At 42.7% G+C, this 23,843-nt stretch overlaps 1 protein-coding gene across 1 annotated transcript in view; it reads right to left on the bottom strand.

Annotated features, from left to right (window-relative positions):
* pde1a (phosphodiesterase 1A, calmodulin-dependent) overlaps positions 1-6,805 on the bottom strand; it is a 59,411-nt gene extending 52,606 nt beyond the window's left edge. Inside the window, 1 exon segment of the mRNA XM_024147626.2 lies at positions 5,742-6,805. Within this exon segment, the coding sequence (XP_024003394.1) occupies positions 5,742-5,848 (107 nt within the window). The 5' untranslated portion in view covers positions 5,849-6,805.
* Between the last annotated feature and the right edge of the window lie 17,038 nt (positions 6,806-23,843).

Below are 23,843 nucleotides of genomic sequence, written 5' to 3' on the forward strand. Positions count from 1 at the left end.
CTCTCAATACTTTGTTATATACCCTTTGTTGGCAGGACAGAGGTCAAACGTTTTCTGTAAGTCTTCACAAGGTTTTCACACACTGTTGCTGGTATTTTGGCCCATTCTCCATGCAGATCTCCTCTAGAGCAGTGATGTTTTGGGGCTGTTGCTGGGCAACACGGACTTTCAACTCCCTCCAAAGATTTTCTATGGGGTTTAGATCTGGAGACTGGCTAGGCCACTCAAGACCTTGAAATGCTTTTACGAAGCCACTCCTTCGTTGCTGGGCGGTGTGTTTGGGATCATTGTCATGCTGAAAGACCCAGCCACGTTTCATCTGCATGCCCTTGCTGATGGAAGGAGGTTTTCCCTCAAAATCTCACAATACATGGCCCCATTCATTCTTTCCTTTACACGGTTCAGTCGTCCTGGTCCCTTTGCAGAAAAACGCCCAAAGCATGATTTTCCACCCCCATGCTTCACAGTAGGTATGGTGTTCTTTGGATGCAACTCAGCATTCTTTGTCCTCCAAACACGACGAGTTGAGTTTTTACCAAAAAGTTCTATTTTGGTTCATCTGACCAATATGACATTCTCCCAATCTTCTTTCGGATCATCAAATGCTCTCTAGCAAACTTCAGACGGGCCTGGACATGTACTGGCTTAAGCAGGGGGACACGTCTGGCACTGCAGGATTTGAGTCCCTGGTGGTGTAGTGTGTTACTGATGGTAGGCTTTGTTACTTTGGTCCCAGCTCTCTGCAGGTCATTCACTAGGTCCCCGTTGGGTTCTGGGATTTTTGCTCACCGTTCTTGTGATCATTTTGACCCCACGGGGTGAGATCTTGCGTGGAGCCCCAGATCGAGGGAGATTATCAGTGGTCTTGTATGTCTTCCATTTCTAATAATTGCTCCCACAGTTGATTTCTTCAAACCAAGCTGCTTACCTATTGCAGATTCAGTCTTCCCAGCCTGGTGCAGGTCTACAATTTTGTTTCTGGTGTCCTTTGACAGCTCTTTGGTCTTGTTAATAGTGGAGTTTGGAGTGTGACTGTTTGAGCTTGTGGACAGGTGTCTTTTATACTGATAACAAGTTCAAACAGGTGCCATTAATACAGGTAACGAGTGGAGGACAGAGGAGCCCTTTTAAAGAAGAAGTTACGGGTCTGTGAGAGCCAGAAATCTTGACATAACTGGCCATATATGGATGTTACATTTTACTTTATGGGTTGGTTATGTAGGCTTCTTCTAACCCATTGCTTTCTACTACATATAATAATACAATTAAAGTATATCTTTACATTAATATATATAATTTATAAGTCCAAAAATTAATGTAGCAACTACAGATTGCCCATTTAAGTCTATCAAAAGTGTGCGAGTTTGAGCATGTGTCCATTAGGCCTATGGATGTATTTTTATCAGCATGAATTAGATTGAGGAATAAAAGCCCTATGTTTATTCCAAAGGCTGGGATCCACACTATGCAGCTGTTGCTACTTGTTACCTGCTGTCCACTGGTTTCAAAAACAATGATTGATAGGCAGCATAAACTTCTTGAATTCAACTATTATTGGGTTCAAATATACATTTAGATTTGTGAACAACCACAATCCGTAAACCGCAAATAGCTAAATGAGAGAGCAGCAGTGTGACTCACATCATTGTGCTATGTAGATATCAATAATAAGTGATATCTGTATCGCCGTAGACTACACCACTGCTGTCATCCTTACCTCCAAGCGTTTATTCAATTTGGATCATCTTTGGATGCCGACAGCAGTCGCACCATTGGAAGACATAGCTTGGACCGTAGCCTACAAAAGCCCATTCCTGCTCTTTTCCCGCATTTGGTGTGTCATCATAGTGGTCTCTGACTTGTGGTCAGACTCGCTCAGATGCAAAAAAAAATTATTTGCGCTATTGTTCAATGCTGATTTGAACATCATTGAGAAAACAGTGAAGTGTCAAACATTTTTTTTCGCAAACATCCTTTCTGAATTTAAAAGTAATCCTTTAAATAATAATCTAGTTTTTCAAAGTATCTGTAATCTGATTGCAATATTTTTGCTTGCAACACAACGGATTACAGTTACCGTCTTTTTGTAATCCCATACTTGTAACGGATTACATGTAATCCGTTACGCTCCAACTCTGTGTGTGTGTGCGTGCATGCGTGCGTAGAGAGGAGATGCTCAGGGGACAGTGTGTGATTGAGGACTATGTGATCAGGGATTTCAGCGGTGGATTGTGTGTGTGGGCGAAAACATGTGTACTGTGAGTGCACATTATAATGAACTATTGAATACATAATGAGTTTAGACAAGCTTCAGTGATAAACAGTTTGCTACTACTGCGACACGTTTGTCAGATACAAGTTTAACAGCTATATAATCGACCCATTCATTTGTTGTAAACTGTGAAAAATATATATTATGCAACTGCAAATTAGTGTAATCATAGTGCCAGCTGTATTTAGCTTAATCAATCTTATGTGGTAACATATTGATTATAAGGTAAAAAATAGAACTGCTGAAGAACACATATTATACCATTATTACTTCCATTAAATCTTTCATTAATTTGTTCATTCATGTACTGTAAAAACAGTAGGTAAATACAAATACTGATATCGGCTTACAGTAAGTACCAGTCAAAAGTTTGGACACACATTTTTACAAATGTTCTACATTTTAGAATAATAGTGAAGACATCTAAACTATGAAATGAAAGAACACATATTGAATCATGTAATAACCCCAAAAAGTGTTAAACAAATCAAAATATATTTTAGATTCTTCAAAGTAGCCACCCTTCACCTTGATGACAGCTTTGCACACCCATGGCATTCTCTCAACCAGCATCATAAGGAATGCTTTTCCAACAGTCTTGAAGGAGTTCCCACATATGCTGAACACTTGGTGGCTGCTTTTCCTTCACTCTGAGGTCCAACTCATCCCAAACCATCTCAATTGGGTTGAGGTCGGGTGATTGTGGAGGCCAGGTCATCTGATGCAGCACCACCACTCTCCTTCTAGTTCAAATAACCCTTACCTAGCCTAGAGGTGTGTATTGGGTCATTGTCCTGTTGAAAAACAAATGATTGTCCCACTAAGCACAAACCAGATGGGATGGCGTATTGCTGCAGAATGCTGTGGTAGCCATGCAGGTTAAGTGTGCTTTGAATTCTAAAGAAATCACTGACGGTGTCACCAGCAAAGCACCCCCACACCATCACACCTCCTCCTCCATGCTTCGCGGTGGGAACCATACATATGCAGAGATCATCTGTTCACCTACTCTGCATCTCAAATTTGGACTCACCAGACCAAATGACAGATTTCCACCGGTCTAATGTCCATTGCTTGTGTTTCCTGGCCCAAGCAAGTCTCTTCTTATTATTGGTGTCCTTTAGAAGTGGTTTCTTGGCAGCATTTCGACCATGAAGGCCTGAATCACGCAGTCTCCTCTGAACAGTTGATGTTGAGATGTGTCTGTTACTTGAACTCTGTGAAGCATTTATTTGGGCTGCAATCTGAGGTGCAGTTAACTCTAATGAACTTATCCTCTGCAGCAGAGGTAACTCTGGGTCTTCCTTTCCTGTGGCGGTCCTCGCAAGAGCCAGTTTCATCATAGCGTTTGTTTTTGCAACTGCACTTGAAGAAACTTTCAAAGTTCTTGCAATTTTCCGTATTGACTGACCTTCATGTCTTCAAGTAATGATGGACTGTTGTTCTCTTTGCTTATTTGAGCTGTTCTTGCCATAACATGGACTTTGTTTTTGCCAAATAGGGCTCTTCTGTATACCACCCTTACCTTGTCTGATTGGCTCAAATGCATTAAGAAGGAAATAAATAACTTTTGACAAGGCTCACCTGTTAATTTAAATAAATTCCAGGTGACTACCTCATGAAGCTGGTTGAGAGAATGCCAAGTGTGCAAAGCTGTCATCAAGGCAAAGGATGGCTACTTTGAAGAATCTCAAATATATTTTGATTTGTTGAACACTTTTTTGGTTACTACATCATTCCATATGTGTTATTTCATAGTTTTTATGTCTTCCCTATTATTCTACAATGTAGAAAATAGTACGAATAAAGAAAAACCTTTGAATGAGTAGGTGTGTCCAAACCTTTGACTGGTACTGTACGTATACACACACACACTAAATACATACACTATATATACAAAAGTATGTGGACACCCCTTCAAATTAGTGGATTCGGCAATTTCAGCCACACCCATTGCTGGTAGGTGTATAAAATCAAGCATACAGCCATGCAATCTCCATAGACAAACATTGGTAGTAGAATGGCCTTACTGAAGAGCTCAGTGACTTTCAGTGTGGCACCGCCATAGGATGCCACCTTTACAACAAGTCAATTCGTCAAATTTCTGCCCTGCTAGAGCTTCCCCGGTCAACTGCAAGTGCTGCTATTGTGAGGTAGAAATGTCTAGGAGCAACAATGGCTCAGCCGCTAAGTGGTAGGCCACACAAGCTCACAGAATGTGACCACAGAGTGCTGAAGCGCGTAGTGCGTAAAAATCTTCTGTTCTTGGTTGCAACACTCACTACCGAGTTCCAAACTACCTCTGGAAGCAACGTCAGCACAAGAATTGTTAGTCGGGAGCTTCATGAAAATGGGTTTCCATGGCCCGAGCAGCTGCACACAAGCCTAAGGTCATTATGTGCAATGCCAAGCGTCGGCTGGAATGGTGTACAGATCGCCGCCATTGGACTCTGGAGCAGTGGAAACGCGTTCTCTGGAGTGATGAATCACGCTTCACCATCTGGCAGTCCGACAGACGAATCTGGGTTTGGCAAATGCTAGGAGAACGCTACCTGCCCGAATGCATAATGCCAACTGTAAAGTTTGGTGGATGAGGAATAATGGTCTGAGGCTGTTTTTCATGGTTCGGGCTAGGCCTCTTAGTTCCAGTGACGCTACAGCATACAATTATGTTCTAGAGGGATTCTGTGCTTCCAACTTTGTGGCAACAGTTGGCGGAAGACCCTTTCCTGTTTCAGCATGTCAATGCCCCCGTGCACAAAGTGAGGTCCATACAGAAATGGTTTGTCGAGATCAATGTGGAAGAACTTGACTGGCCTGCACAGATCCCTGACCTCAACTCCATTGAACACCTTTGGGATGAATCGGAATGCCGACTGCGAGCCAGGCCTAATCGCCCAAAATCAGTGCCCGACCTCCCTAATGCTATTGTGGCTGAATGGAAGCAAGTTCCCGCAGCAATGTTCCAACATCTAGTGGAAAGCCTCCCAGAAGAGTGTAGACTGTTATAGCAGCAAAGGGGTGGACCAACTCCATATTAATGCCCATGATTTACGAATGAGATGTTTGACGAGCAGGTGTCCACATACTTTTGGTCATTTAGTGTACCTACAGTACATACATTCACTGAAATCATATAATGTACACAATCCTCTCAAACCTACAGTAGTAATTTATACACACTGTAATGTACTGTTTACAAAACAAATATGTACACATAAGAATACCAATGAACCTGCTTCGATATACAGTATAGTGATGGAATACAAAGATACTGCAGCAACGCGTCAGAACTGGCGTTAAACACTGCATCAGTTCTTATAACAAATAAACATTTCTACACAAGAGCTTGAAAGCATCTCACTCGTTCAACCACCCTGACAGATCACGTCTCATGGTCAGCTCCTCGCTGAGGAGGGATGAAAGATGAAAAAGAAAAGGAAGGATAAGAAGAAGAAAAAAAACTTACATTCCCTTGAGTCGCATCCACATTTTCTCAGTCTGCTCAGTCTTTGGGTACTTTAGGGAGCTGCTGTCCATGCCATCTGTGTAAGTACACAGTTCATCCAGATCCATGCTAAATGTGTTATAAAGGTGCAGCGATTAACTGCAGTATCTCAGGTATGTACAGCACAGCAGCTCTCTCTCGGTCTGCACGATGCAGTCTGAAACCCTGAATCCTCAGAGCACTTCTCAGTCTGGTCCTCAAAGCATCATCCCTGTACTGTAGTCATGAGAGGCTTGTGTCTCTTCTTTCCTCTCTACAGCTTCTGCATTACTGCGCTTATTGGCCTATTAGAGTATCAGAGCAGAAAAAGAGACAGCTGCTTCACACAGTGCAACACTGTCAGGCAGGCAGAAATGAACCACTCTCCACTACACACTGACATTCATTGTCTGACTGTCAGATGGTTCAATCTCTCTCTAGAGTACCTCTCGCTCTGTTTCTCTCTCTCTGTCTGTCTCTAGTACCGCTCTCTCTCTGTTTATCTATCTGTTCTCTCGCCCTCTCTCTCTGTTTTTCTCTCTCCAGTACCTCTCTCTCTTTCTCTTTACCTCTCTCTCTCTCTCTCTCCCCGTCTCTCTCTTGTACTCTCATCACTCTCAGAGAGGAGTGGAGCAGAGAGACCAGAGCTAGGCAGCAGCGAGCGGCTCCACCTCGCAGAGGCAGAGATTCCTTTCTCATCAAGAGGAGTTCAGTTGCATTTGCTCACATCCAGATCCAGTGTAACATGATGTGGCCAGTAGATGCTCATCAGAAGCTGTAGCAGCAGTATCCTCTATGGATCTCACATCACATCCGCTCCATTTGTCCAGGCAGATCCATTGAGAGATGCTAGGGATGTACAATTAGTGTCAGCTGCTTATGACATAATTATCAAGCCCACCTAGAAATCATTCAGCGGCACCACACTGAGAGAAACCATTAGACACTACAGACAGCTGCTGCAGCCAGGGAAGCAGAGCATCGGCAGCTATAGAATAGATTCAATAGATAAATGTCCTGGTGCTTGCGTCAGTTCCTTTATCAATCACAAAGGTGCAGTAGTAATGAAATAAAACAGATCGGTAGCAGTGGTAGCATCGCCTGCTACAATGTCTCACTCCCCCATTCCACTACCGTCCGCTCTCACTCTCCCTGGCAGAAGGAAGGAGGGCAGGAGAGCTCTGATGAAAATATGATTGTTTGTGAAGCAAAAGAGGCGTCATGGCTGATTAGTGGGACAGAGGGAAGAATAGAAAGATAGGGCAGATAAGTATAGAGAGATAGTGTAGATGGAAGGCTTGGGCTGGGATCAGTACTGTACATTTGCCCTAAATCTGATCAAACCGCCACAGGACAGATGATCTTACAGTTGTGAGAGAGGGGGTTTYACACATATCTCAAAATAATGACAGAAGCTGGACAAGAGCATGGTCCAATAGAGAAAAAGGAAATGTCCACTTACTGTTCTCAGTGCTACCTTACAGATATGATTCCACTCAGAAATAGTCTCACTGAAACTATTAGAAATACCACCGCAATGAATTATCAAATTTTTCCAAAATCAAATCAAAGTGTATTGGTCGCGTACACATATTTTCAGGTGTTATAGCAGGTGCAGTGAAATGCTTATGTTACTAGCTCCAACAATGCAGTAGAATGCCTAGAAAACACAATGCAAATACACAAATAATCCCAAAAATCTAAACAAGAAATCAAGAAATAACAATCCAGTGTAGATACAGTGAGCATGGGTTAGAATCCAGAATATAAATACGTGGAGTGTATATCATTTGGAAAAGAAGATGGTGTGTACAGTAGTAGGTATATTAGGATAAGCTATGTCCAGAATACAGTATACATACACAGTGAGTAAACAACATTATGTAAACTGAATAGAAATAGAATCTAATAAATGTCACCATATTAAAACAGCACTTCACTCCTCTACCAATAATTATTTCAAGGGTGCACCCTGCACTGTACTTTTCTCTGTGAACAGATTCATCCTAATCATATCCTTGACGTCTGCTTGTCTTGCCTTCATATAATTACAGCACAACAGAGAGCAGCACGCAGAACAACTTAATTGTTTTCAAATTAGCATGGCACGCCAAGCAGAAGCACGTTTCCTCTATTCAATTATACTGGAGTGGTAAAAGAGAGCTTCTCACGATAGAGTCACACACGTTATCTTGCACAAAAAGTAACCTATATCATCTGCAACATTGCACAATATACAATAAGTTATAGGGTAAGCAAAATGGTTAGCGCATAGAATWAAAAAGGTATTGTCGGATATTATTCATCCTAATCAGACAGGTTTTTTACATGGACGATACATTGGAGACAATATAAGACAAGTACTGTGTCACGGCCGTTGAAAGATGAGGACCAAGGTGCAGAGTGGTGAGCGTACATTTTCTCTTTATTTGGAAAAAGACGCCGAACAAAACAACAAACACTACAAAAACAAACCGTGAAGCTAAAGGCTATGTGCCCTAAACAAAAGTCAACTTCCCACAAAGACAGGTGGGAAAAAAGGATACCTAAGTATGGTTCCCAATCAGAGACAACGATAGACAGCTGTCCCTGATTGAGAACCATACCCGGCCAAAACATAGAAATAGAAAATCATAGAAACACAAAACATAGAATGCCCACCCCAACTCACGCCCTGACCAAACCAAAATAGAGACATAAAAAGGATCTCTAAGGTCAGGGCGTGACATACTGGAAATCAAATCAAATGTTACTTGTCACATGCGCCAAATACAACAGGTGTAGACCATACAGTGAAACGCTTACTTACAAGCCCCTAACCAACAATGCAGTTTTAAGAAAATACCTAAAAAAAGTAAGAGCTAAAAGTAGAAAATAATTAAAGAGCAGCAGTAAAATAACAATAGCGAGGCTATATACAGGGGGTACCGATACAGTGTCAATGTGCGGGGGCACCGGTGTCGAGGCAATTGAGGTAATATGTAAATGTAGGTAGAGTTATTAAAGAGCTATCATAGGTAATAACAGAGAGTAGCAGCAGCGTAGAAGAGGGGGGTGGGAGGGGGGGAATGTAAATAGTCTGGGTAGCCATTTGATTAGATGTTCATGAGTCTTATGGCTTGGGGTAGAAGCGGTTTAGAAGCCTCTTGGACCTAGACTTGGCGCTCCGGTACCGCTTGCCGTCTGGTAGCAGAGAGAACAGTCTATGACTAGGGTGGCTGGAGTCTTTGGCAATTTTTGGGCCCAACTCTGACACCGCCTGGTATAGAGCTCCTGGATGGCAGGAAGCTTGGCCCAGTGATGTACTGGCGTACGCCTACCCTGTGTAGTGCCTTGCGGTTGGAGGCCGAGCAGTTACCATTAAGAGACAGTGATGCAACCAGTCAGGATGCTCTCGATGTGGAGCTGTAGAACTTTTTGAGGATCTGAGAACCCATGTCAAATCTTTTCAGTCTCCTGAGGGAGAATAGGTTTTGTCGTGCCCACTTCACGACTGTCTTGGTGTGCTTGGACCAAGTTAGTTTGTTGGTGATGTGGACTTGAAGCTCTCAACCTGCTCCACTACAGCCCGTCGATAAGAATGGGGGGGGGGGGGCGATAGAACACTATGAAATATCTGGGAATACAGGCCTGGTATTCATAGCTGACTTTGAAAAGGCCTTTGATAAGTGCATATGGAGTTTATATACAGTGAGGCAAAAAAGTATTTAGTCAGCACCAATTGTGCAAGTTCTCCCGTAAAAAGATGAGAGAGGCCTGTAATTTCATCATAGGTACACTTCAACTATGACAGACAAAATGAGGGGAAAAAATCCAGAAAATCACATTGTAGGATTTTTTATGAATTTATTTGCAAATTATGGTGGAAAATAAGTATTTGGTCACCTACAAACAAGCATGATGTCTGGCTCTCACAGACCTGTAACTTCTTCTTTAAGAGGCTCCTCTGTCCTCCACTCTTTACCTGTATTAATGGCACCTGTTTGAACTTGTAATCAGTATAAAAGACACCTGTCCACAACCCCTACATATACACACTACAGTGCAAAGGTTTGGGGTCACTTAGAAATGTCCTTGTTTTTTTAAATAACATCAAATTGATCAAAAATACAGTGTAGACATTGTTAATGTTGTAAATGACTATTGTAGCTGGAAACGGCAGATTTTTTATGGAATATCTACATAAGCATACAGGGACACATTTTCAGCAACCATCACTTAAAAGGCTAATTGATCATTAGAAAACCCTTTTGCAATTATGTTACCACAGCTGAAAACTGTCGTGCTGATTAAAGAAGCAACACAACTGTCCTTCTTTAGACTAGTTGAGTATCTGGAGCACCAGCATTTGTCGGTTTGATTATAGGCTCAAAATGGCCAGAAACAAAGAACTTTCTTCTGAAATTCGTCAGTCTATTCTTGTTCTGAGAAATGAATGCTATTCCATACGATAAATTGCCAAGAAACTGAAGACTTCGTACAACGAATACAACAGGTATTCTCTAAGAAATAGTGCAAAAAAGGTGAACAATAGGTAAGTAAAGAAATAAAACAACAGTAAAATGACAGGCCTTATACAGTAGCGAGGCTATAAAAGTAGCGAGGCTACATACAGACACCGGTTAGTCAGGCTGATTGAGGTAGTATGTACATGTAGATATGGTTAAAGTGACTATGCATATATGATGAACAGAGAGTAGCAGTAGCGTAAAAGAGTGGTGGGTGGTGGGACACAATGCAGATAGCCCGGTAAGCCAATGTGCGGGAGCACTGGTTTGGGGTAGTATGTACATGAATGTATAGTTAAAGTGACTATGCATATATGATAAACAGGTCCCAGACGTGCTCAATGGGATTGAGATCCAGGCTCTTCGCTGGCCATGGCAGAACACTGACATTCCTGTTTTGCAGGAAATCACGCACAGAACGAGCAGTATGGCTGGTGGCATTGTCATGCTGGAGGGTCATGTCAGGATGAGCCTGTAGGTAGGGTACCACATGAGGGAGGGGGATGTCTTCCCTGTAACGCACAGCGTTGAGATTGCCTGCAATGACAACAAGCTCAGTCCAATGATGCTGTGACACACCGCCCCAGACCATGACGGACCCTCCACCTCCAAAAATTGATCGCGCTCCAGAGTACAGGCCTCGGTGTAACGCTCATTTCTTCCACGATAAATGCGAATCCCGACCATCACCCCTGGTGAGACAAAACCGCGACTCATCAGTGAAGAGCACTTTTTGCTAGTCCTGTCTGATCCAGCGACGGTGGGTTTGTGCCCATAGGCGACGTTGTTGCCGGTGATGTCTGGTGAGGACCTGCCTTACAACAATCCTAAAAGCCCACAGTCCAGCCTCTCTCAGCCTATTGCGGACAGTCTGAGCACTGATGGAGGGATTGTACGTTCCTGGTGTATCTCGGGCAGTTGTTATTGCCATCCTGTACTTGTCCCGCCGGTGTGATGTTTGGATGTACCGATCCTGTGCAGGTGTTGTTATACGTGGTCTGCCACTGCGAGGACGATCAGCTGTCCGTCCTGTCTCCCTGTAGCGCTGTCTTTGGCGTCTCACAGTACGGACATTGCAATTTATTGCTCTGGCCACATCTGCAGTCCTCATGCCTCCTTGCAGTATGCCTAAGGCACGTTCACGCAGATGAGCAGGGACCCTGGGCATCTTTCTTTTGGTGTTTTTCAGAGTCAGTAGAAAGGCCTCTTTAGTGTCCTAAGTTTTCATAAATGTTACCTTAATTGCGTAAGCTTAATTGCGTACACCTTAAGTGTGTAAGCTGTTAGTGTCTTAACGACCGTTCCACAGGTGCATGTTCATTAATTGTTTATGGTTCATTGAACAAGCATGGGACAGTGTTTAAACCCTTTACAATGAAGATCTGAAGATCTGTGAAGTTATTTGGATTTTTACTGAAAAAGTCCTGAAAAAGGGACGTTTCCCTTTTTTGCTGCGTTATATATATGTGTGTGTGTGTGTGTGTGTGTGTGTGTGTGTGTGTGTGTGTGTGTGTGTGTGTGTGTGTGTGTGTGTGTGTGTGTGTGTGTGTGTGTGTGTGTGTGTGTGTGTGTGTGTGTGTGTGTGTGGTGTGTAATAATTTACCCCAAAAATATATGGGGGATAGGAAATGATACAGACAATTATATTGATGGAAACTACAATCTATCCGCAATATTAAAGCTGATCTACCCCCCCAAAAAATATTATTATTATTATTATTATTATAATAAGGTAACACTTTACTTACAGCTATTGTACTATGATGACATTACAATGCATTGGAAGCATGTAAAATAGTTCAGAGTAAAGCTAGTTCACAGAGTAGCCTATAGTTTTCAATAGCTAAGAGAAGAGACAAAAGATCAGAAAAAATCATACAGATGTAGGATCTTCATTTGAGCCACTTCGCAACAGCAGGAAAATAATCCTGCAGAAACAGGAAATTTGAATTATGTAAATTATAATTAATGGTTGTTTGTAGTGGTTGATACATTTTTCRTAAGGGAAAATCAAGTCTGAAATTTCAAAGTGGAAATTACACACTTAAGAAGCCTTTTTAAACCTCAAATACACAAAAAGTTTTAAATGTCCTGCATTGCAGGAAAGTTCTCCTGCAACAAGGTGATCAAATTAAAATCCTACATCTGTAGTATAGGTATTCAGGTATTATAGCATAGGTAGTATATGAATTAATTCTTGTTCACTGAATTATGATTAGATCAGGTGCCATATGGTTTTGCTGGTGCTTGGTCTTGTAATCAAAAAGGATGTAATGACTGTTTGAACTGATTTTCATACAAAGCTATTTCAATAATTGAAAAAGAAAAACATGAACCTTGAATAATAGTAAACGAGAACACAAGAACACTCATACTGAGCAAGTCAATCAAACATTTTTCATATTTGCTCCCTGCTGCGTTGCGTGATTGATGAGGGGTTGCCATGGTAACACATTTTCTTGTTACACAAATGGCTTCTTGGTACTGAGGGTGATGACTTGACTGCTGTAAAATAAAATAAAAGGAAAAAAAACAGAGAAGAATGGACCTGATGCTGTGAGGCAGGGGAGCTTAATCTAAATGCTTGAAGTAGTTTTTTCTTTGACACTAACTTTCTTTCTTCCCTGAAGCCCTGAAGAACAACTGTATAACAAATACATAAGATTCACATCTATTCAGCATTACAAATGCCTCCCACGTCTTTCTGCCCTTCTGTGTTTGGGGGAATTCTACAGGCTTAGAACATACTTAGCTGTGTTCTCTACTATGTAAGACTCATTTCTCCCGCAATAATATTATGAAGAAAGACCATTTCCATAATTCTAAAGAATGAATGTCTTCTTTATGAATAACAAATTAGCCGTGCGAAGCTAAACTCCCGTCAACGGCGCACTTGTCAATAAATATGTGGAAGTCAACCTCCCTCCAAGAGGGCACGTGTCAAACTATAAGCAGAAACGAGTAGTATGTATAGTACCGTATGTACTGTATGTTAGCCTATACAGGTTATGTTAAAGTGCTGCTCAAGGTCACATCCCCATGATTCCTTTCAACCCCCTCTATAAAGGCATAGCTATCATCAGTGTACATCTGATACAGAGCAAACACACATGCGCACACACGCAAACACACACACGCAAACACACACACAGTTTCCCTCCATGCAAGAAGCATTAAGAGGCAAAGGCATTAAAGCATCAATCTGAGATTGGTACATCCATTTTTGAACATTTAAATTAATGATATGTATCTATTGATTCTTGTTGAATATGAGCTTAGTTCAATTGCCATACCCCATCAGAACACACAATATAAACAATGTACATGTACTGTAAATAAACACTTTATAGCCTCAAAACATGGTTAAAACTATAATGTTGATATCATTGTTGGTCAGTTCTTGGATCAATAGCTCTGTCTATGAAATAGAGAGTTGTTACATTTTTCCAGACCCATCCCTATTTTTTACCAAAAACACAGGCAGGTTGTTCGCTTTGTTATTGCAGATTGCCCCTTTAAATCTACCCTAATSGACTCTTCTCTCAATCCTCTTTGTGATGCAATGACAGATACCTGCCATAGCAGTGAATGGAGAAATAATTAACTTGATTTGACTTCTACAAACATTTGTCATCAAGTTTTGTGATGCAGTAATGCAGTGACAGATAAACAGCCATGATGTCAGTGCCTGGGGGAAATGATCATTGTCAGGACAGGAAGGTGATGGAGAGCAGAGAGAGCACTGTGTGGCCGTATGGTTTTAACACGTATTTTTAATTAAATGGCTTTTTAAAGTACCTACACTACACTATGACGCTTTGCCAATGTTAATTTCCAAAGCCGGTTGGAATTATACAAGGTGATTGATATTTTCAACTTCTTACTCAGTGTCATATGCTCAGAACTTGTAAAAAATAAAGTATAATTGCTCAATTAAAGTTCGGTATCATGGCAGCAAAGTTCAGTACACAACCCCTATCCCCTAACCGTTCTGTGTTAGAAGATCTGAATCAACCAGACAGACAGATGAAAACAATATGGCAGAGCCTCATCTATGCCCACTGAAAGTCTCTAACCCCATATAAACAAATGTGGCTGTGAAACGCTGCTGTCACCATGGAGACCAATCCTGAATAAGGCAATATGTGAAAACCGTATCTCTTTAATTAAGTTAATATGTTGGCATTTAATTTGGATGCGCACAATGGACAGAGAAATCCCAAGAGAAAAGGGATTTAGATATGAGGGTGGATACAAGGCTAGCTGTCGAGTTCCACTGATCCGCTTTGAACACGATATCGGTGATGAAGCAATTCATTTTAAATGAAGGAAGCGAAGTGGGCGAGGGGACTGAGGGGAGACGTGAGCATGGGCGAGAGAGTGTGAACAGGGCGGGACCTAAATTGCAGAAAGCTGAATTTTATGCAAATACTCGTGGCATGATTGACCAATCAAAGCTTACTATAGCTGCCAGCCCCTACTGGATTGTCTGTTGATACCTAGCACTATCTAGCATGCTTGTTGCTGACAAGCACCCACATGAGGGCAAAGCTAGAGAGGCTATCCGAATTACCGCAGACAGTGGAAATCCCCTGTAAGAGTTATGGTTAAGGTGATCTTTCTCTTCGTTTCGTTATATTAACATATACACTATATATATATACACAAAAGTATGTGGACACCCCTTCAAATTAGTGGATTTGGTTACTTCAGCCACACCCGTTGCTGACAGGCGTATAAAATCGACCACACAGCCATGCAATCTCCATAGACATGAAATGGGTTTCCATGGCCGAGCAGCCGCACACAAGCCTAGGATCACCATGCACAATGCCAAGGGTTGGCTAGAATGGTGTAAAGCTCACTGCCATTGGACTCTGGAGCAGTGGAAACAAGTTCTCTGGAGTGATGAATCACGCTTCACCATCTGGCAGTCCGACGGACATATCTGGGTTTGGCGGATGCCAGGATAACGCTACCTGCACGAATGCATAATGCCAACTGTAAAGTTTGGTGGAGGAGGAATAATGGTATGGGGCTGTTTTTCATGGTTTGGGCAAGGCCCCTTAGTTTCAGTGAAGGGAAATCTTAACGCTACAGCATACAATAACTTTCTAGACAATTCTGTGCCTCCAACTTATTGGCAACAGTTTGGGGAAGGCCCTTTCTTGTTTCAGCATGACAATGCCCCTATGCAGAAAGTGAGGTCCATATAGAAATGGTATGTCGAGATCGGTGTGGAAGAACTTGACTGGCCTGCATAGAGCCCTGACCTCAACCCCATCGAACACCTTTGGGATGAATTGGATGCCGACTGCGAGCTAGGCCTAATCACCCAACATCAGTGCCCAACTTCACTAATGCTTGTGGCTGAATGGAAGCAAGTCCCTTCAGTAATGTTCCAACATCTAGTGGAAACCTTCCCAGAAGAGTGGAGGCTGTTATAGCAGCAAAGGGGGGACCATTTCCATATTAATGTTCATGATTTTGGAATGAGAAGTTCGACGAGCAGGTGTCCACATCATTCTGGTCATGTAGTTTGTGTTCTCTCCTAGCTCGTTAGTTATTGAGTGTGTGCGTCACAAATGGCACCCTATTCCCAATAATAGTGCACAATTTTTACGAGGCCCCATAGGGTTTTGGTCAAAAGTAGTGCAATACTGTATGTAGGGAACAGGGTGCCATTTGGGACGCATGCAATGAGTCTCAGAGGGAACTTTCCAGAATTATGTCTACCAGGGCTCTACATAAAAGCTGATGGTACTCGTCACTGCAGCTTTTTAAGAGGAAAACTGGAGACATGAAATAAAACAGAATCCCCTGAAGATTCATTAAAACATTCACACTGTCTGCATTTCCTTTATCTCCTGCATTCATTAACAAAGTCTTCATTACGCTTCGCAAAGTGGGAACAAAATGTCATAGCTTGATAAATTATATGCGTTCTCATTCCCTGTGCCCTGTGGATTCCACAGGAATTATCATCAACATATTAACTAAGGTATTAGATAGCTACAAGGTGGACATGACCAAGTCAGCACTGAGCAGCAACACCTTCTGTCAACACAAACAGTTGGTGACCTATTTAGCTAATACCGGGATACTTAAATCAAATTGTATGTCACATGTGCCGAATACAACAGGTTTAGACCTTATCGTGAAATGCTTACTTAACCAACAACGCAGAATTTTTCGAAAGAAAATATTTGCTAAAAAGAAAATACAAATAATAATAAAATAAAGTAAGAACCCAATAAAACATCAATAACGACGCCATATACAGGGGGTACCGGTACCGAGTCAATGTGAGGGGGTACAGGTTAGTTGAGGTAAATTGAGGTAATAACTACTTGTAGGTAGGGGAAAAGTGACTATGCATAGATAATTAACAGCGAGTAGCAGCTGTGTAAAAAAGGTGGTCAATGCAAATAGTCCGGGTAGCCATTTGATTAACTGCTTAGCAGTCTAATGGCTTGGGGATAGAAGCTGTTAAGGATCCTTTTGGACCTAGACGTGGCGCTCCGATACCGCTTACCGTGCGGTAGCAGAGAGAACAGTCTATGACAAAGGTGGCTGGAGTCTTTGACAATTTTTAGGGCCTTCCTCTGACACCGCCTGGTATAGAGGTCCTGGATAGCAGGAAGCTTTGCCTCAGTGATGTACTGGGCCGTACTCGCTACCCTCCATAGAGCCTTGTGGTTGGATGCCGAACAGTTGCCATACCAAGCGGTGATGGAACCAGTCAGGATGCTCTCGATGGTGCAGCTGTATGACTTTTTGAGGATCTGAGGACACAAGCAAAATCTTTTCAGTCTCCTGAGGGGGAATAGCCGTTGAATAGGTTTTGTCGTGCCGTCTTCAAGACTGTCTTGGTGTGTTTGGACCATGATAGTTTGTTAGTGATGTGGACGCCAAGGAACTTGAAGCTCTCGACCCACTCCACTACAGCCCAGTCGATGTGAATGGGGTGTGCTTGGCCCCTCTTTTCCTGTAGTCCAYGATCAGCTCTTCTGTCTTGCTCACATTGAGGGAGAGATTTATTTCCTGGCACCACACTGCCAGGTCTTTGACCTCCTCCCTGTAGGCTGGCTCATCATTGTCGGTGATCAGGCCTACCCCTGTTGTGTCACCGGCAAATATAATGATGGTGTTGGAGTCGTGCACGGCCACGCGGTCATCAGTGAACAGGGAGAACAGGAGGGAACTAGGCAGGCAGCCCTGAGGGGCCCCCGTGTTGAGGATCAGCGTGGCAGATGTTTTGTTGCCTACCCTTACCACCTGGGGGTGGCCCGTAGGAAGTCCAGGATCTAGTTGCAGAGGGAGGTGTTCAGTCCCAGGGTCCTTAGCTTAGTGATGAGCTTTGAGGGCACTATGGTGCTGAACGTTGAGCTGTAGTCAACGAACAGCATCCTCACATAGGTGTTCCTTTTGTTCAGGTGGGAAATGGCAGTGTGGATTGCAATAGAGATTGCGTCATCTGTGGATCTGTTGGGGTGATATGCAAATTGTAGTGGGTCTAGGGTTTCTGGGATGATGGTGTTGATGTGAGCCATGACAAACTTTTCAAAGCACTTTGTGGCTACAAACGTGAGTGCTATGGGGCGGTAGTCATTTAGGCAGGTTACCTTGGCATTCTTGTGCACAGGGCCTATGGTGGTCTGCTTGAAACATGTAGGTATTACAGACAGGAAGGTTGAAAATGTCAGTGAAGAGACCCGCCGGTTGGTCAGCACATGCTTTGATAATGGTAATTCGTCTAGACCTGCGGCCTTGTCAATGTTGACCTGTTTAAAGGTCTTACTCACATCGGCTACGAAGAGCGTGATCACACAGTTGTCCGGAACAGCTGGTGCTCTCATGCATGGTTGGAATTACTTGCCTCGAAGCATGCATAGAAGGCATTTAGCTCGTCTGGTAGGCTCGCATCACTGGGCAGCTCGCAGTTAGGTGCTTAAGATAACTATTATGTGATTCATCAATTCTGACTTCATCAACAGGAAGAAATGCAGGTATCTCTGAGAGAAAGAACAATCCTCATCAAATGGTCCACATTCTTTTAACGTTCTGCACTAGTTAGTTCACACAACGAAGCAAAGAGATGTGGGATATTAACTTCCTTACACACGAGGGTGGCAGGTAGCCTAGGGTTAGAGCGGTAGGCCAGTAACAGAAAGGTCCCTAATTTGAATCCCCGAGGTGACAACATGAAAAATGTGCCCTTGAGAAAGACACTCAACCTCTAATTGCTCCAGGGTTGCTGTTAATAATGGCAGACCCTAGCTGTGACTCCACTCTCTGAGGGTGTTTCAGGGGGAGTTAGGATATGCAAAAAATACATTTTTAATTCACACATGAGTATAATACACACTTGAAATAGGACAAATATAAGCAGCTAACTCTTACTACAAGCCATGGTGCAGACCCTCATTCTGCTTTTCCCTCATTCAAATGATCTTGCAATGAAGAGAGGAGATATGGATTTGGGCTAGCCTAGTTAGTTCACACATTCATGACGGTCAGTCCCCTGAGCTGGCCACATAACATCATTAGCCTCCTAACGAGGAGAGGGACAGTGACATTAGCATGGAGCTGTAACTGGAGGAGATATGACAGCCTTGACACTGTGTGTGCCCCAAATGGCACCCTGTCCCGATTCCCTTTATAGTGCACTATTTTTGACCCGAGCCCATTAGGCTCTGATCAAAAGTAGTGCACTATGAGCCTCCCGAGTGGTGCAGCGGTCTAACGCACTGCATCGCAGTGCTTGAGGCGTCATTACAGACTCCGGTTCGATCCCAGGCTGTGTCGCAGCCGGCCGCGACCGGGAGTCCCATGAGGCGGCGCACAATTGGCCCAGGGTCGTCCAGGTTAGAGGAGGCTATGGCCGGCCGGGATGTCCTTGTCCCATCGCGCTCTAGCAACTCCTGTGGCGGGCTGGGCGCATGCACGCTGACTTCGGTCGCCAGCTGTATGGTGTTTCCTCTGACAGATTGGTGCGGCTGGCTTCTGGGTTAAGCAAGCAGTGTGTCAAGAAGCAGTGTGGCTTGGCAGGGTTGTGTTTCGGAGGACGCATGGCTCTCGACCTTCGTACGGGAGTTGCAGCGATGGGACAAGACTGTAACTACCAATTGGGGAGAAAAGGGGGTCAGAAATGGGAATAGTGTTATCTTATTCAGAACTAACTCTTTTGATTGGGGTCAGAGATGTACTGGTTCTGGCATGTACTGGTTCTGACATAGATGTCCTGTGTGGATTAGTAGAGCATAGCAATGCCAAGGTCGAGGGTTCAACTCTGTCATGGATCACAAATACACATACAAAAAATGTATGCACTCACTGTGATGTAGTTGCTTTCGATAAAACTGTATGCAAAGAGATTATATTTAAGCAATAAGGATCTGAGGAAGTATGTGCGTTGCGTCGTGCTTTAGGACATCCCTTAGCCATCGTATATTCGGCCATATATCACAAACCACCGAGGTGCCTTATTGCTATTATAAACTGGTTACCAACGTAATTACAGCATTAAAAATAAATGTTTTGTCATACCCGTGGTATACGGTCTGATATACCAAGGCTGTCAGCCAATCAGCATTCAGGGCTCGACCCACCCAGTTTATAATATTGCATATCGAAGCTTCTTCTTCTCTTACTGTAGTATGCGGTTCACTCTAGATTATAGTTTCACTGCATTGTAGCTTTTCTCTTTGCAGACTGRAACATTGTGGTAGACTGTTGCTTCTTCACTGGTGCAAAGGACTGTTATTTTTGCAAAGTGGTCATGATTTTCATAACAGGACTTTGACTGCAATATGTTTCTGAGAACAAATGAGCAGCAGAGTGGACGTGTTGCTATGGCTACCTGAGCCTGGGCTTGTGTGTGTGTGTGTTTCTGCGGGAGAATTGATGCCAAAGCATTGAATTTCATTACTCCCACCGTTTATACCCCGATGCGAAACACAGCATTTTGCTCATGAATCAAAGAGGATCAAATGGGATATTTTAATGGGATAAAGACCCAACATACCAAATCTAAATGTAGATCAAACATTGTGTTTCTATCCAGCTCAAAGGACCAGTGTGCTGGAACAGGGAATGATGATGAAATGTGTGATCAAACATTGGCCATTGCATGAACCGGGGGTACAGAATGTGTGCTTTGTTTTTTTATATGAACACAACCCAGTGAAGTGAAAGATACAGTAAGCAGTAATAGCCAACATGAGGACAGGCCTGTGTCCATAGAGATTCTATAATTACAGCCAGGCTATGCAGCGCCCCAACCTAACCCTGGGCTCTTTGGCTGCATATATGAACTGTGAAGTGAGAGTTGTCCTGTGGAGTACTGTCCTGTGGCAGGTTGTAGCCAGTCGATCACCTAGCAGGGTATCTTACCTTATCCTGGGGTATTTGGCTGTAGTCACAGTGTTTTCTTTCCCTGATCCCCCTGTTCCCATCCCTGGTTGCAGCCGAGGCCGGACCCCCACAGTGCTACACCTGGTCCTCAGTGGCCAGGACAAGGGTTGGGATGGCTTGTGCACTATGGAGTTGGAGTGCAGTGAGTCACCTGGCAGGACAGGAGGAGCAGACTGTTAGAACCACAGCTCAGACAACACACTGTGAATCGTGTCCTGAATCGTGCCTGTGACTCCTCGTGTCCTCTCTACTCACCTCCTTCTCAAAATGTCACAGAAGGAGGTGAGGACAGAAGCACAAGGAATCAAGGAAAATACTTTTGAGAGATGGATTGCAGTGTTAGAATTACATATTTTCCACATTGTTCAGCGAAACAACACACTGGTCAAGACTGTGACTAATGTAGGAGTAGCTTGGATCAGATTTATCAGGGCAAACTAATATAGCATTTTTTTTTCTCACAAACTTGCCACCGAATTTATCGGTTTATGATAACATTCCTGTGATGCTGATTAAATCCATTAGAATCCCTGACAATCTGAACCAAATTAGCCTCTACCTCTAATTTCCGTGATTTCTGTGGAGAAATTATTACCCTCCAACATTCTGTATTATTGTCATCTAGGAATGTCTAATTATTTCATCCCACTAGCAGTGTTTAGATATGGACGTCATTAATATACTAATGGTTTTCTGTAGTCTTTTTCCTGTTAGGAGTAGAGCGAAAAGGAATCAGGATCAAAATGAGAATATTAACAAAGTCCATTACTGTAATTGAGAGAGAGAGAAAGAGAGCGAGAGAGAGAAAGAGAGCGAGAGAGACACAATTAGACACAACCAAATCATAAGAAAACAAAAAGATAATTCTTTCCAATGTGTCAAGTAATTAACAAAATAASAGAGCAAACTAGAACGCTATTTGGCCCTAAACAGAGAGTACACAGTGGCAGAATACCTGACCACGTGACTGACCCAAAATTAAGGAAAGCTTTGTATGTAGCTATGTAGACTCAGTGAGCATAGCCTTGCTATTGAGAAAGGCTGCCGTAGGCAGACCTGGCTCTCAAGAGAAGACAGGCTATGTACATACTGCCCACAAAATGAGGTGGAAACTGAGCTGCACTTCCTAACTTCATGCCAAATGTATAACCATATTAKAGAGACATATTTCCCTCAGATTACAGAGACCCACAAAGAATTTGAAAACAAATCCAATATCTATTGGGTGAAATTTCAGTGTGCAATCACAGCAGCAAGATGTGTGACCTGTTGCCACAAGAAAAGGGAAACCAGTGAAGAACAAACACCATTGTAAATAGAACCCATATTTATGTTTATTTATTTTCCATTTTGTACTTTAACCATTTGCACATTGTTACAACACTGTATATAGCCACAATTTGAAATGTCTTTATTCTTTTGGAACTTTTGGGAGTATAATGTTTACTGTTCATTTTGTATTGTTTATTTCACTTTTGTTTATTATCTATTTCACTTGCTTTGTCAATGTAAACATATGTTTTCTATGCCAATAAAGCCCCTTAAATTGAAATTGAATTGAGAGAGGGGAAAAAGAGGTGGGTTCGAGAGAGTCAGTGTGAGTCAGTGAGTGAGTGGGAGAGGGGTGCGTGGATTAGAGAGAGGGAGAAGGAGAGAGAAAGAAAAGGAGAGCAAGAGGGAGAAGAAAGAGAGTCAGTAAATACAATGATTTGTACACAACATTTATAAGCTTGTTTATACAACCAATCACTGTTAGTGACAGTCAGTGTGGTTTAACAGGTTGCCATGGAGACAGTCAGTCGTAGCCCCTTCAAAGTTACAGTAGCAGCGCACTAATGGAAAGGCAAAGCTTCTCATCCATGATGTAACAATAATATAGTCTTAGAGCAAATACATGTTCTCTCTCTCTAGTGAGTAGGAACATTGGGAAATTCTTGAGTCCTGAGAGTACAATAGTGGAGGGAGTGGAGGCATTCTATTTCTATGAGTGGAGGATCCAGTGGAGAATGTTCAAACGATTCTATCGAAAACCTGTTACAAACTATGGAGATTCAGTTAGGCTGTTGTCTTGAAATACTGCTTCCCCAGTGACATAAACCTCTAAAGATATCAGGACAACTTTTGTAAACTTTTAAAGATTAGACTATGCTTGACGTGCAGCTGTAATGTCTTACACATGTAGGATCTTAATTTCAGCCAGTTTGCTACAGCAGGAAAATAATCCTGGAGCAACAAGACATTTTTATTATTATGTGGATTATAATTAATGGACATTGTTGTTGGGGTTGATACATTTTTCATATGGTAAAATCAAGTCTGAAATGTTTAAATGGAAATKACAAACTTCAGAAGACTTTTGAACCTCAAATACACTACAAGTTTTATATTTCCTGAATTACAGGAAAGTTATCCTGCAACCGGGTGATCAAATCTGTATGAAGATGTCATGACGTTGGCAGTGGGGGTAGGTTTATGACAGTCATAAATACCTCTTTCCCCCCTCCCCCGTTCCTCTTCCCTACTGATGTGACATAAGAAAACCCCTTGGTTAACATAGAGATTCTGGGGACATCAGAAGGTGGGGGGGAATGAACTATATTCTGGTAATCCGACCAACTGAACATATGCGGTGGTACTTAAGGTATATTATGTCAGTTCGGTTGCCCTCACATTCTCACATTCTCATCAATGATAGAATGACATAAACTCTACTGTGGAAAGTCTAAACGTCAGAGGTATCGGATTCACATGGAATTGTTGTTTAATTCAAATGTTTGAATATGAGATTATTTGTGAAGAGATTAAATGTAATTGTAGCTTCCAAATGAGAGATCTGGGTTTTCATAAATTTGGCTTCTGCTCAACCAGGGGCCCGCCCCTGTGAAGAGGCATGGGTTATAAACTTTTCAGACACACCCCTCTCCCTCCACTATAAAAGCCATTGACAAGAATATAACTTCCTGTTCCGGGTACRCCAGGATGACGRTCCGGTGTCAGAATGGTTCAGATAATAACTACAGAACTAAGCCAACATCAGCATGGACTTTGATTGTGAATGGTATGAACTTTGAACTCGTATTCACTACAGAAGTGATATCTCCTAGCCGTTGAGTTAGCAACAGCTAAACGCAGGTTAGGAAGGACAGTCCGAGTATCCCGT

This window comes from Salvelinus sp. IW2-2015, linkage group LG2, assembly GCF_002910315.2.
Source record: "Salvelinus sp. IW2-2015 linkage group LG2, ASM291031v2, whole genome shotgun sequence".
Taxonomy (NCBI): domain Eukaryota; kingdom Metazoa; phylum Chordata; class Actinopteri; order Salmoniformes; family Salmonidae; genus Salvelinus; species Salvelinus sp. IW2-2015.